At 44.3% G+C, this 15042-nt stretch overlaps 3 protein-coding genes and 1 non-coding gene across 4 annotated transcripts; 2 read left to right on the plus strand and 2 right to left on the minus strand.

Moving 5' to 3' along the window:
- Positions 1–74: 74 nt before the first annotated feature.
- Positions 75–3173, minus strand: IL334_002769 (uncharacterized protein; the record flags this gene model as incomplete). Its single annotated transcript, XM_062934509.1, has 16 exons — positions 75–141; positions 236–327; positions 423–501; positions 562–569; positions 630–787; positions 850–908; positions 979–1154; positions 1236–1327; positions 1385–1448; positions 1512–1537; positions 1594–1622; positions 1679–1772; positions 1843–1936; positions 2007–2085; positions 2172–2293; positions 2490–3173. 16 exons carry the CDS (start codon positions 3171–3173, stop codon positions 75–77), a joined length of 1923 nt encoding a protein of 640 aa, XP_062790560.1.
- Positions 3174–4548: 1375 nt separating this feature from the next.
- IL334_002770 (uncharacterized protein) lies at positions 4549–6555 on the minus strand (the record flags this gene model as incomplete). Its single annotated transcript, XM_062934510.1, has 2 exons — positions 4549–5944; positions 6032–6555. The coding sequence occupies 2 exons, from the start codon at positions 6553–6555 to the stop codon at positions 4549–4551; spliced, it is 1920 nt and encodes a 639-aa protein (XP_062790561.1).
- A 5668-nt stretch (positions 6556–12223) lies between these two features.
- On the plus strand, positions 12224–12338 carry IL334_002771. Its single transcript, XR_009999585.1, has one exon. It is a non-coding gene; the product is annotated as a 5S ribosomal RNA (ribosomal RNA).
- An 873-nt stretch (positions 12339–13211) lies between these two features.
- Positions 13212–14941, plus strand: IL334_002772 (uncharacterized protein; the record flags this gene model as incomplete). The annotated part of the gene is made up of 7 exons (XM_062934511.1): positions 13212–13304; positions 13377–13596; positions 13704–13735; positions 13794–13881; positions 13944–14158; positions 14224–14569; positions 14631–14941. The coding sequence occupies 7 exons, from the start codon at positions 13212–13214 to the stop codon at positions 14939–14941; spliced, it is 1305 nt and encodes a 434-aa protein (XP_062790562.1).
- Positions 14942–15042: the final 101 nt, after the last annotated feature.

Here is a 15042-nt window from a genome sequence, read left to right on the forward strand (position 1 = left end):
GTTGAAAAATAGGTTTAAACAGTCAAAATGCGTCTTCCGGAATGATTGGAACTGGAAGGAGAATCATTGAGAACTCACATTGCACCATATTCGATGACTCTGAACAAGCTCTCATTTTGCATATCAGGTGTCCAGCCGACACTACCAAGGTGTGAATCAGTACATTATCCTTTACCGCGGAGGTGAATCTCGAGAACAAGGTCATTGGACATTGGGAAAGATTGAGATATTTCACGAGTCACGCCAATCCAATCCCATTTCAGCGTGTAAAACACCTGCATTTTCCCAATCTTTCATTTCAGAGTCTGGGATACCTTTGAAGATTACCTGAAGAATCTCAGAGTGGTTTCAGCTTTACGTGACGAGCTGACCTGAAAGTATGCGTGACAGTGATGGCATTCTACGATTCAACCGTTACTCACGAAGATCCTGAGCATCACATCGGGAGGAGGTATGATGGTCAGTTTGGAAGTAGGTTCGAGTTGAGCTCTATTCAGAATTCTGTTGGATATACCGACCGGATCAGTTACGATTTGACAATGTCATCAAAGCAAAGCTAACCTGTACGCCTATATACAGAGTAAGAGGTTCAGCTTACGCTGATACCTTCAAGTACTTGGCCGACTCACGATATTCTTGTGTCTCGTTAATCCAGGTAGCCAAGCGGTAATCATGGCTGTTCTACTTTCCACCGGGAGACCAATAGCAGTCAATATCCGATCAAGATGAGGTATAAAAATCGACTGAGGTAAACACCATGCGTTTGAAGGTCTTATATCAGGATGAGCTATTACTCGGCGAACAGATTCAGCTTATATTCTATGACTATAGTAAGAAATGAAGTATCACCTGGAATAAGTGGATCTTCGGGACCGGGTGCTTTGTCAGGTTTAGCTTTTGCCGTTGGTCTATACGATTCCTCACTCTGTTCAATTATTCGGATCACAAATAGCTCAGAGCCATGGAGATATCGCTTACATCATTTCCATATATAGACCACTTGACATAGTCCCGGTCAACATGTCTTCCACGATACCCCCAGGCTGGACTTTGAGGAACCATCTGAGTTTCTGCCTTGATCCATCAGGAAGAAGGGAGGTGATCGGATACGCCGAAGTTACCGTCCAGTCAAGTATCGAAAGAGACACCTCAAGCTGTGATAGACCACATCACTCAGGCTTAGCTACTTACATCTCTACATTGGACACTGCATATAGACCAATAAAGACACTCACGCTTTTCTCTTCAGGGTGAAGGAAATTGACACTGGGCCTGATGGACCTGGGTCGAAAAAGTAGTCGAGCAGTGTTTTTATCGTGAACGACGTCTATCTCAATAAATATCAGCTTTGCTTCAAACGGGTGACCCGGCGAAAAAAGCTAACATTTCGTCATCACCTCATTCGGACCGAGTTGGTTTCCTACAAAAGTCTGTTTCCACGTTTTGTCCTATATTGCAGATCTCGTAAGTGACTTTAACTACTTGAGACCAACATTAGACTGGCAGCTCACTTCGATCGTCAGAGTGCCAAGATAGTCTGATCACATGTGGTCAAGGAACAAAATATATCAGAATTCCGAACTACAAACTCACTTCCAGCTGGAATACCTTTTGTTAATTCGCTATGATCGTTTTGTCAGCTGCGTGTTTCGTATTTATCGCCGAGGTACTAACTAACCCTGTTACTTTGGCGTTGAGCGTAACATTCTTTCCAGCAGTAGTTTGACATGTCAAGGTCTGATCCGCAGCTGGAGGTGGTGCAGGTGCTTTCGCTGATGACGATTCAATCATCAGTCAAGCACGACTCTGTAATTCAAGATGAATGCACGAAGTCAGGCTTACTCTCTTTCTTTTCTTCCTTCTTCTCTCCCCCTCCACCCCCTGCTGCTGGAGGTGGCCCCCCACTCGTAGGAGCTGGCGCAGGACCGGGTTTAGCCTATACAATAAAATGACATGCATGTAATCAGTCTTGATCATGTCATTTTCAGCGGCAGTACTAGACTAACATTCTTGTCATACACGTGGACTCCGAGACGAGCAACATGTTTTCCCGCACATGCATAATGGAACGAATCGTTATCGGCGCTATCATGAGTACAGCGTCAGTTGGTTGGATCGGTCCGTAGTCCTCGCGCACGAGGCTGGTGGCCTAGTCAGTATCATAGACCCACATGAAAATGTCTTCAGACCCCGCATATCCCCCGATCCATTGCATATCGGAAGCCTTACATGACAATCTGACTACATGTGTAGCAGGTATATTGAATTTCTCAGTGGCGAGTGTGATAGCTTTCTACACCCTCGGAAGTATGGGTAAAACGTTGAAGGAATGTAATGGGTTTTATGGAATGTGTGGCAACCGAGAAGCGTTGTCAGATGAAGAATTACGAATCAGACAATGGAACACGGATGAAGAAAACGACAGTATGTTCGAGACATGGTTGATCACGTCAGCATGTCGCACGCTCTAAAAAGGCGTGATCACTCACCTCGTAACTTGGAGGCATAGCTACAAAAGCCTCGTATCCTCCTCCGGAGAGGATAAGCATTCTTGGTGGAGCAGCCATTTTGGCTTTTTTGAACCACCAAGGTAGGGTCGCCCAGATGGGAGGTAGAGGTAGTGGAGTAGGTACTCTGGTATGGGGCTGTTGTGTAACTTTGGCTTGACTCTGTCTGGACCGAAGTTCAGCCGCTGATTTTGGTGATGGGGAAGGAGGCGATGGTGAGGGGCTCGGAGATGGTTCTGGATCAGGTGGTGTTGGTGGTGTATGTGGTGGTGTTATAGGTGGTGTATGAAAGTCTTTTGGCTCGGAGTTACCCTTGGGTCTGTGTTCTGCAATACCCTTGAGATCGACCAGTGAAAAGGGAAGTGGTTTACGAAGTTTGTGTTGTAACGATGATATTTTGACTGGAGTGGGATGAGCTAAAATTAATTCAGTCCAATTAAACTTCCCCGCAGGAGGCGAAGGTAGAGGTGATGGAAGAGTGGGATGAAGGGGATGTTCTCTGATAGATGGATATGAGCAGGGGGAATCAAGTTTCGGTTGTTTAACTTTATCCTTTTCTGTAAGGAGCCTTGTCTGATTGATGTCCGAATCAGAATGGATTCGATAGATCGGAGGGGGAGTTGCTGGGATTGGTATGTCTGATGGAACTGATTTCTTCGTTGCCATCATCGCCAGACTATTGAACTCAAGACTCCCTTCGATCCTTCGTTTCAAGTATTGGACGTGAGGAAGTATGATAGGATGGTGAAGGAGAGAGAAGAGAATGGGACTTACATGAAAAGTGGTGGCGAAGGTATCTCACTTGTGAGAGTGACAATAAAGCGTGTTTATGTAGACATCAAAGAATCACAGAATGACCGAATCATATCCCAGAAAAGGTGATTCTGATTCGATGCAGACCGAGTCGATCAATGTTGGCTTGTCCGGAGTGTCGTTTAGAAGGACTGTTATGTATGAGTAACATGTAGTGTGTGAGGATATCAAATCGGCATGTTTAATCCCAACGTATAGTACGAGAAGGTGCTGTTGCATCTGTAATCACCGTCGTGGTCGTTATTGTTATTGTTGGTTAGTGAAAAACATAAACGCCTTTTGATCGTGTATTGTATTTTATGAAACATGCATTTTCCCGTCAGTTCTTGTTTTTCGGGATATACTGTATTGTATGTAAGGAACAAATTACAGTAGTACTCGAGCACCTTCGAATAGCGGATTGTTAGATAAATCCCTTCAACGAGCATGTACTGTACTGTAATACTCACTCTGAATCAATCGTCATCTTCAGCAAGGAGACTCAACTTTGTTCACATGGCGAAAATATCATCGTTGAAATACATTCAAAACGATGAAAAGGCTCTGAAATATCAATTCAAGGTACAGAAAACGACAAACGAATTTCACTGGAATCCCATTCCTCATCCCCTAATTACATTTTTTAATTTAATCGATTCAAAAATAATCATAAATGAACTTTTACGTTTTTTTACGTTGTCCACGTCCTGGATCAGACTTCTCGTTATCATGACAAGCTCCAGGAACGCATTATTATCTTATCCTATCCCAGATCGACGAAAATGAAATATGCTTAGTCAGCTCGCAATTTGTATCTGTATCATCAGGGCTTGAATCTCTTTAATCGAACCCGGAACAGGCAAGCCAATGGGAATTTCGTTCTTGTTCAACTTGTAGATGGACTACATACATCTCATCATTTCATGTTTATGTTCTGTTTCTACTCAATCCTAAGATAGCACCAATCCTGTCATGCAAGATAAATAACAAGAAGGGTGAATATGTACGTATATAAGAGTGGTTACTATGAAATTGCGTGTATTATATTCCGAACCATGTTTGTGAGGCAAATCACAAGGACAACTTGGGTATCACTTAAGAAACAAAGGGGTATCACTAACTGTAGGCAAAGAAACGAAACCACTAAATTTAAAGTCAAGGTCTTCGGTCACAGACCTAATTCCTCCCTCGGAAAAGCCATCGATCAACGTGAATGCTTCTTTTCAAATCACCACTCCCCGCACTTTCCTTATCTACCTTGACCTAACAGAGCTTTAGCTTTTTCTTCCATACTTTGATCATCCCCCGTTACTGCAGCATCGTCTCTCCCTTTTCTCGAGCCAGATCCATTGATTGCTGGAGTCGGAGGCACACTCTGTGAGCCTCCTTGGTTATAGCTCTGGCTCGCTTGGTAAGCTGCTTGAGCATGATCATACACGTCACCACCTGCAGTGACAGGCCTTGATCTGGAGGGTTGTTGAGGAGAGCCTAGTAAAGCTGAGATGGCAAGTGACGATCTACGCTCGGTGGTAGGTGGTAACCATGATGGATCTCTAGGTACTTCCAACACAGCGTTCAAATTTTGTGGCTCATCATGTTGTCTAGGATGTTTCCTTGAATCAGGTTCACCGCCTTCTTCGACACGTCTTTTTCGTGTTTCGTATCCGTACGATGAAGGAGGATAATTGGGATCTTGAGGAGCAGGAGCGTTATACTGGAACGGTGATTCAGGTGGCTGTTGGTTATAAGTTGGTGGATATCCGCCAGCTGTTGGAGGTGGTGGTGGGATATTACTGTACTGTTGTTGAGGAGTCCAATTAGGAGGGTAGTTGTATACTTCCTCCCGAGGGGGGTAAGATCCGTGGGAAGAAGGTGGAGGATAGGCGTATCCTTCTGCTGTTGGAGGTGGGTAAGCACTTGTATCTTGGGGTGGGTAGGCTGAATGAGGTGGAGGAGGTGATGACCATTGAGCTTGAGGGACATTGGAGTACATGGGCGATTGAGGAGGGCCGTGAGCGGTAGAGGGAGGTTCTGATTCTGCGTAATGACTTGGAACAGGTAAATCACGGCCATGTGATGACATTGGTCGATATGGGTATGGCAATTGGCTCATTGAATCAGATGAAGATGCTGTACCAGGTGCTGTAGGAGGTCTGGCATTTTGTTCATAATATGCTGGTTGTTGATAGCCGTAGCCCGCTGAAGAGGCTGGCCGACGGGATGGTCCAGCATCGTCTAGTAGAGGCGGACCTTCTGTACCGTAAGGTGGATAGTCATATCCCGACGTTCTTGGTCTGGTATGTTGAGGCGGTGGTACGTTCCACTGATGTTCAGGGGGATATTGAGTATAAGGAGAATCAGGAGGCTGACCGGTAGCACCTGGAGAAGCTTTCTGAGCCCTGTATTCGCTATGCCGAGGTCTTTCTACAGCGTTCTTTGGTACTTCCACTACTTCGCCGCGTTTTCTTTGTTCCCTGTTAGCTCGTTGCGACAGAGTGGCATGTACGGAGGCGAGGGAAGCAAGCATCGCGTCATTCAGAGGAGCTTGATCGGCATGAACAGTAGCAGCATGTTGTCGCAGATTGTCCAAACGAGAAAAGGCTTTACCGCAATGACAAGGGAAGGGACGTTCACCGGTGTGTTTTCTGTATTCGTAAATGAACATTAGCGACCGTACTTGCATCCACAAAGAAAACCGGTGATGATCATGGACCTTACAACGTTGTACTCACCTAACATGCCTAGCCAAATGCTCACTCCTTGTGAAAACTTTATCACACTCTCCATATCCTCTGCATCTAAACATTTTACCACCTGATACTCCTACAGGAACGATGGGGATTCCATCCGGGGTGAAATTCGCACTGGTCGGTCGACCGTTGCTACTGAGTGGAGGAGAAGGAATGACAGCAGGTTGTGAAGGGTCTGATTGAGGGGTTTGTGTGATACCGTAGTAACCCCCTGATGGGGGTTGACCAGGTGGATAAGCTTGTCCGCTCAGAGGAGTGATTGGTTGAGGTGGATAACCATGAGATGAGCCTGGAGGAGGACCGATATCATTCTGATAAACAGACTGAGAAGGTGATTCATGAGGAGCAGAAGTTGATTTGTATCCTCCAGAAGAATGAAGTCTTTGTTCGGGAGATGAGCTATGTTGAGCTTGCTGTTGAGGAGGAGGAGGTCCATGAGATGACCCTGGTGCACGGGGATAATACCCTCCACCGTAAGATCTATCGTCGGGATTGGCAAAACTCATATCGGGATGATGAGAAGAAGGATGATTGTCGTATGGTCGGCTGGAAGATGGAGGAAGGCTCAGGGGAGCGGATGTCGTCAAAGACGCAGACATGAAAAGGATAGTCAGGTGTCAGGCTGATTCAGCTGAAGAGACTTCAAAAGGGGGAATCTGATAAGAGAAATGGTCAGCAAGTGGCATTCAGTGAGCACGGGAGGAAGCTCAAGACTGCTATAGGAGAGACATGTGTGGGATAATTGAAGCGGGACATAGTAACTCACGTGAAGCAAGATGAACTAAGAGTTGCAGTATCTCAATGCAGGGGCTTTACACGACTCGAGCAATAGACTGGACGATCGAAAAGGTGACAATGCAATTAGTCAGCGCTGGTGCCATATGACGAACCCAAGATACTGGACACGAATGATTGATCAAGGGGGAGTGGTAGGAACTTGAAGTTGACCTGATCGTCAAAGGAGATTGGAGAGGTTTCAGATAATAATGGTAAAGTCATGAGCAACAATGGAAGGAGGAAAGGCACAAGTCAGATGGCAGAGCGGCAGAGGTAAATGAGATTGCGATACGTGGAAGTACCGGATGTCTATCACCGCCTGGTCGATCATCCAACAAAAGTGATGAGATTGTGAACTCACCGATGATCAATTTTGTGTTAAGATTGAGATGGTACCAACTTATTTCGTGCCTCGATAGAATGTGGGTCACTGACGAAAGTTGAAAAGGATGAACAATTATCAGATGATTGATTAGGTGGAAGATTTAAAAAAGCTTTGTCCGAGCGTTTAAGCGGATGTATGTAGTTTGAATTAGGTACCTCTAGAGGAACAGAAAAGGGGGATTGTTTGTCTTGGTATCAAGTATATGTTTATACCTTCACTAGAAGTATGAGATGGGATGGGATGTATAAGGAGGATGATGATAATAATTCGTTTTCAACAGTTATATAAAATGATACAGTAATGATGTGGAAAGGGGGAACAACAAGGGGGGGACCTGAAAACGGAACCTGACCTGAAATTCGAATCATAAATAATAGTATTAATAATAATATCATACCTCTTTTTTGTGTTGTTCGGTATTTGGCCATTCGTTTATTCCTGATTTTTTAACCAAATTGGAACCTGACCTAAAAAAGGTGGAAAGAAGGGGAATCCAGGGGTTCAATTGATACATGCATGCTACATCATAATTGGAAGAAAGAGGACGCGGGTATGCAAAATAAAGAAGGTCCTTGTTTTCCAATCTTCGGTTTACGTTTGTCCTTCAAGTTGCGCCTCCTCGATGTTGAACATGTTGCATGCCGATGGTCATGTCCCAAGCATAGAATGCAGAAGGGGAAAAAGGGAGAGGGGGGGAGGGTTGTTGAAGAAGGGGGAGTTAGTACTACTGGATCACAGGAAAAACTAAAAGAGAGAATAAAAGGAAAACTGCAAAGGCGAGGCCAGACCCGACGTCAAAAAAACCCAATTGGAAGATCAAGGCACATTATCAGAGGGATATCATAAACAAATATATATCTCACACGCGCGATATCTTTTCCCCTTCTCGTTTTGTCCATTTTATTCTCAGGCACTCAGGGACAATCTCTGTAATTCCCCTACAGAATCTCGGGAAATCCCATTCTGGTATTAGCATTTTATGAGTCCGCAGTGTCACGCAAACCACCAACCTGAACGATATCAGATACCCCTTGGACACCATCAACCACAGATACACACATACTCGAACCCGCACGGGTATACTCATACATGACCCTCCGTTCGATTCAAGACTGATTGCCACGATGATCGGATGTGAGGGTATCCTTCCGAACTTTCCGCGAAGGAGGCTTGTGCTTCTTGTGTGCTATATTCGTCGTCAAGGAAGCTCATGAACATCATGCATCTGGCTTTCGCATTTTCGTTTGTAGAAGATACAGATGATGTTCTGGACAATGATAGAACAGTGGCGTTCTCCAATCCGATTCAATTAGCGTCGTTTCATGTTTTCGAAACGAGGGGGAATTAGGATCTATGACCTGCCTTCTCCGAACTGATGAGCCATATCAATCTTATCGACGAGATCACCTTTCAACCGAACAAGAACCTCAAAACACAGAATCATGAAACCACCCAGTATCTTGCGGTTATGTGTACAGATGGCTTGTGCGGCGTTCAACGAAGTCAACGTTTCAGAAAGAACATCTTGCATATGTCAATCTTAAAACGACGGTTCCTTGAAATGGGTTGATATGAACATTACTCATCTGTTGGAATGAAGAAAGAAGAATGATGACATGAAACGTCCATGCCAGTCTCGAAGGCGTTTTATAACAGCCATCGGTATGAAGTCCTCCGTCATGATCTGGTTTCAGGTTGCTACCTCCTTCCAGTCTGTTCATAACCTGCGAATAGACGAGCCACTTCAGCGAACCATCTCGATCGCTTTGCTTGAGTATCGATATGGTGCACAATATAGTCGTACGATCAACTCTTCCTTCAGCAAGCCACTAGAAGGAAGATTCTAGATAGGACAATTCGAATGGCCCCGGCTCTGAATTGACGACACTCTATCGACATTAACGAGCTTTGTGTCGCAGGAAGATACTTGTTCCAGAAGAACAGACTTCTCTGTCTGCAAATAGCAAAATCGTCATCACATCAAAAAGCTGACATGCGCTCCTATTATGGGATAAAGACATCTGTTGTCTTCTGAGGGATGAAGTAAGCACGTCCAGCTGAGCTGACAGAATCGCTGAGGTAACGCAGACAACACTCTGAAGTTTCTTCCAGACTGTCGACGCTACACCATATTCTGGGAGCCACAAATGTGCCATGACTGTGGATGAAGAAACACGCTACCGGAATATCCACCCCAATCGAAATAGCGCCTTTACAAGTATGCTTTGTCTAGGCCTGTATTTTCGAGGGTGATCTGTGATCTCGGCTTGAACTTCACGGATCAAGTCTTAGCGCGATTTTTCAGGGCGGAAGGAAAGGTACAGGATATAGGCACGATCCGTGTCTTCTAGTTCAGAAAGAAAATCACAGAAAAAAAGATCGGCAATGGGCAAAATGGTCGTCACCACTCGTTCTGATTCTTAATTACACCTCTCTTTCTACGTAGAGCAATTAAGATGAAAATCCAGAACTTCCTTTTGCGTTCTATTCACTTCAGTTGAAGAAAAGGTACGATCTGGTATTCGTAGACACTCGAAAAACGTATGGAGGTATGGGAGGTATTCCACCTCAGGTGATTGCAGAACTGACAGAGTTTCTTGAGAACATGATATGAGGTAATTCTTACGCGAGACTTCCAAATCATAAGGTAAATGAGTTTCCTCCTAGTAAATGGACGAAAAATAATACATGCGAAGTACGATAAAATGACAAAACGCCAATCAAAGCCGCCAAAAACCCGGCAAGTTCAAAAAGGCATGATACCGTTAAAAGGTTAAATCTCACAGATCTCCGATAGACAAATTGGATTTTGGAGTCAGAGCTTTTTCGTTAAAAAATCTGGAAATTTGTGCCGCTGATCGGATTCCGTTCCTGCGCCATGGCGCTGAGTAATGGATTTTAGGTAGACTTTGGACTACCCAAGTATAGAGATAGGCGAAAGACGTAGTCCTCATTTAGAGAACAAAGCAGGCTATGCCATCGAAACACGGAATCAGAGATGATGGCGATTCTGTCGACCTTATTTATGCGAAGAGAAATGAACTTTGGAATCTGATACCGAGAAAGCCGAATATGCATGTATAGAATATTGCTTCTTCCACAATCATTTCTGAATCATTCTACTATCTTCAACGATAGCCTCTACAAAAGTAATTCTCAAACCCATCCTGGACGGACTTCAATAACTCTGCCTCACTATTCCCTCCTGACATTGCTCCTTGCGCATTTCCAAGGTGGGCGTCGTTGATATCGTTTGACGGACCTTCAAAAGATGTCCCTTTAGTGAGTTGCGTGTAGTTGAGATTATCTGCGTGAGAGCTCGTGTTTGGCCTATGAGGATACTGCGCGTCGGTCTGAGGTCCTTCGTTCAGTACCGCTTGTGTCGATTGTGTCTTTAAAGCTTCCAGATGTTCCGCAAACCCTTGTTGCCAGTCATTGCCCCCGATAGCGCACTCTGAACTTGGAAGAACTGAGCCCATTACAGTATAAAGTGAGGACGTGATCGCAGACTCATGAGGAGCGCGATTTTTACTTGGACTGTATCGATCTTTGTCGCAACGCTGGTTTGGTCTCGCGTATTCCTCGTCGAGCCTAACGGGTTCGCTCAGCGATGCGAACAACTGGTATCTCGAAAGAACTGTGCAGAATATCACTTACTCCTTCCTGGACCTGTCAGTGTAGACACAGTCCTCGGGATTTTTCCCACGAGTTATGCAGGGCACACAAGGGCTGAACACAGATATCGCTTAGCTGACAGTCGTATTTCACTACGGTGGATGATCATGAAAACAATAGTGCTTACTTAGTTCTGCTACATTGATACCCAGTAAAGCGGCATGAATCGCAGTCAGACTGTATCGATGAAGGCTCCTTTTTAGTAGGACCGCCACTGGTCGAGAGCTGTGAGAGACTGTCTTTGGAAGATACGCCGAGCATCATCTGGGGAAGGTATGCGTCGTTCAGTTATGTAAGGTAATGCCGGGGCAATGTATCGAAAAGTGGGTGAGAATGTGTCATCGTGGCGAAAGACTTTGATTTTATACGTGAAATCCAGACTGACAGCGGCTAGAAATGTTTATCAGGGGAGCTTAACTGAGTCCGATTTTTGTTCCGCTAAACATCTTGAAAACAAAGGTTCAATCATAAAGATTGCATGAAAAGTGTGTATACAAATCTCGTACGATTTGACTCATAATAATACACAATCTGTTTACCCTTTGATAGGTCGTTTCAAGAATAGAAATATTGTCGGAGAAGTTGTGAGAATCATTGGTGGCTGTGCAGAGGAGGAGACAGCTTCTGATCTCTCCAGGCTCCCGAGGCAAGCATCTCATCGATTGCAAAGACAACTATATGAATGGAGCATAATGATTGCGTAGGTGCGGTGTTTCATTTAGCCAACTGTATCATCCCCCTCAGTGCTGTGGTATACATAATTTCAACGGACTTTTTACAAATGCTAAGATCCAGACCTTTGCTTTGATATCGGATACCATATTTCGATACCGATGTTCAAATCTACGAGGAAGATTTTCGCCAGACACCAACCCAGGAAGTGATAGTGTCGCTGATATTGTGTATGCTGAATAAGGTCAGGGGCTTCAGTTCTCTCCGCAAAGTGTAGGGTATGTACACTGATGGTCGGAAGGGAGGGGGAAGAGTTTTCAACAATCGTAATCAGTGTCGTTATCTCGGGGCTGCACACCAAATCTAGTATGGGAAAGCCATAGTATCTGTATCATTACTCGAGATGCACATCTGAACACGGATCGATCCTTTTACGACTCACAAGCTTCTGACCGAGTATTCCCATACATCCTTTGCATATGTCATAGAGATTTATAACGAAAGTCCTACACGATGTCACGCATTGCAAGTATACTGGATGGCGGTGTCTAGGTTGGCTGATAAGAGGTTCTAGTAACACCCAGACTACGAGAGTCCTCACTTAAGACAATACGGGCACGTCCCTGAGCAAAAAGTGATTTTGGTTGAAAAAGAAAGCTTTCATCTACGACCATAGAACCTCGAAAACGCCCCATCCCGTCTGATCTGGGCAGCTAAGCTGGGTATCGCTCGGTTAGTACCAAGGTGGGGGACCACTTGGGAATCCCGGGTGTTGTAGTTTTCATCTTTGCTTTTTAGATGTCAGTTTTCTCTTTTCCGAGATGAGAAGAAGAACTTGGAATCTTTTTGATGAGGTAGAGCGATATCTGGATAAGATAGGGAATATCAAGTTATTTTCCGATTGAAAACAAATCCATTTCACACACACACACACATACAGGGATTTTATTTCAAACAAAGCTCCGACCTCCACTCCGCACAGACCACTGCATTTAGTATTCGTACAGAATGTTAATCGAATTGTATGAGGAGATTTGAGATATACTCACGCACGATCGTCAAGTAATGATCCAGTACGATCTGAGTGGTCCCTCCTGTAATTCACAGACTCTCGTCAAACTCAGCTGGTGCTGCTTACGCTTGTTCACGTATGCTCACGGCAATCGCATCATAAGACTAATGAACAGGTGAGACATCAGCATTGAAGGGCGATCACTTGTAATGAATGGCCTCATAAGGTCGTCGGGCGATCTATGGCAACTCACTTGACCTCGACTGAATACTTATTACAGGTCTACTTGGAAGCTGATTGGGGGGAAGTAAATAAAAAACCGATACACAGAGATATTTACCTAGGGCATGTCCTTGAGACCGTCATCAATGTGGGCGGAACGTACTCAGACCACAATGGTTGATGCGCTCGAGATGCATACGATCAAAACTAAGCTGGCATGATAAGATATCCAACGAAATAGCTTTGTATTTTTCGCTTTTTGGCATGGTGAATTCGTCGCTCTGCCACTTTCACGCGTTATGCCACGTCGTTTTTCACTGAGCTTCCAATCTGACCGTCAATTCGTCCAAATGTTTTTGTATTTCTTCCTTTCAATATACTTGGCTCGAAACGTAGACAACAAGGTTCAGTATTTCAAAATGCCTCAAGATGCAGGGCTGATTGGATCATACCTCTCATTGGGAATTCAAGCATTATTACCTATATTTCTAGGCTCATTTAAATCCCTTAAAGTGAGTTCAGCTCAACCCGAACAACTCCATTAGATGATTGCGGAATAGTCAATACTGATTGGCTGTGCGCAGACACCAGAGTCCACTTTGCGCAAGAGACGATTATCGCGCAAAGCACAGTTATTAGGTGAAGATGAAGATGAGGACGAGGAAGAGGAAGCCATTGAGGAGACATTGACGTGGACAGATTCATTACTATTCCCTGTATTTGGATCGATAGCTTTGGTTGGATTATGGTTGATATTGAAATATGGTGGAAGAGAATGGATCAATATCATTCTTGGCGTCTATTGTGAGTATAAAAGTGTAGATATCTACACTGAGACAGACAAGCGATAACGAGGCGAGCGTCAAAGGGAACCGATGGGATATCCACTTGAGCTGACATCCCATTAATAGTCACAGGAGCAGGGATGTTCGCCATGCATTCTGTAAGTTACATACGCATTGATCTATACCGACTTGTTACTCATATGTGTATGACTACAGACCTTTTCATCCATCACAAATTGGACCACACGAGGGCTAGGGTATAAATCTACCACATATCATATTCGAATTTCCGCTGGCATTCGACGTAAGCCAAGTCATCACTCAATACATGTTACTTTGAGCTGAACACCCATTTGATGAATGTAGAAATATTCCATCTACCAACTACACTTCCTTCGCTTGTGCTTATTCCGGTCTCGATAGCGCTTCCACTATTATACATTCCGCTTGGTCGACCCTACATCTTATCCAACGTCTTAGCTCTTTGCTTATCGACAGCAACACTGGCATTACTGAAACTTGATTCGTTCTTGACTGCATTCATCCTATTAGGTGTCTTGTTGATCTATGACATCTTCTGGGTAAGCTGTTTCCAATACATTGCGAGAATTGCTTGATGCTGATCCCTTTTACTTCCTGCCTTTAGGTCTTTGCTACTCCTGTGATGGTAACCGTTGCTAAAGGAATCGATGCTCCTATCAAAATCATGTCACCCAAGACGTCACCTTTTGGACATCCAAAAGAATTTTCAATGTTGGGACTAGGTGATATCGTTATTCCTGGCTTAGTTATCGCTTTGTGTCTCCGATATGATTTGGCAAGATACGTTAACACTCATCCAAATGAAGAAGTTACAACGAGAAGCAAATTCTCCAAACCATATTTCTACATCGGTATCATAAGTTATATTTTTGGATTGGGAACTACAATGGTTGTAATGCATACTTTCAAAGCTGCTCAACCTGCTTTACTCTACCTCTCGCCAGCTTGTAGTGAGTTGTATTCTTATCTCTTTTTTGTCACACGGGCCTGATGATTAACTGTTTCGCATAGCTCTGGGACCACTCTTATTGGCTTTGGCAAGAGGAGAGATCAAAGATTTATGGGCTTGGTCCGATGCTCCGAAACAAGAAGAAGATCAAAAAGTTATCGACGAGAGTATTGAAGCTGCTTCTGAAGTAGCAATCAAAGCTCGAGCAGAAGTCAAGGCTGCTCAAGCGACATCTGACAATCAGACGGAAGTACCTGAGATCAATGGCGATGCAGGCACAGTGTTAGATCAAGATGATAGCTGGATGACAAGCGGATCAATCAATACCGATGAGGGGAAAGCTAGGAAGCGAAAAGGTGGAAAGAAAAAGTAGAACTTGACATTGACTTCATGTGATGGTTAAACGAGCATATTCATATCTAACGGTTACACAGGGTAATAAATGCATGGCATGGTTATTATACACATAGAATC

The sequence above is a fragment of the Kwoniella shivajii genome, chromosome 3 (assembly GCF_035658355.1).
Source record: "Kwoniella shivajii chromosome 3, complete sequence".
NCBI lineage: Eukaryota > Fungi > Basidiomycota > Tremellomycetes > Tremellales > Cryptococcaceae > Kwoniella > Kwoniella shivajii.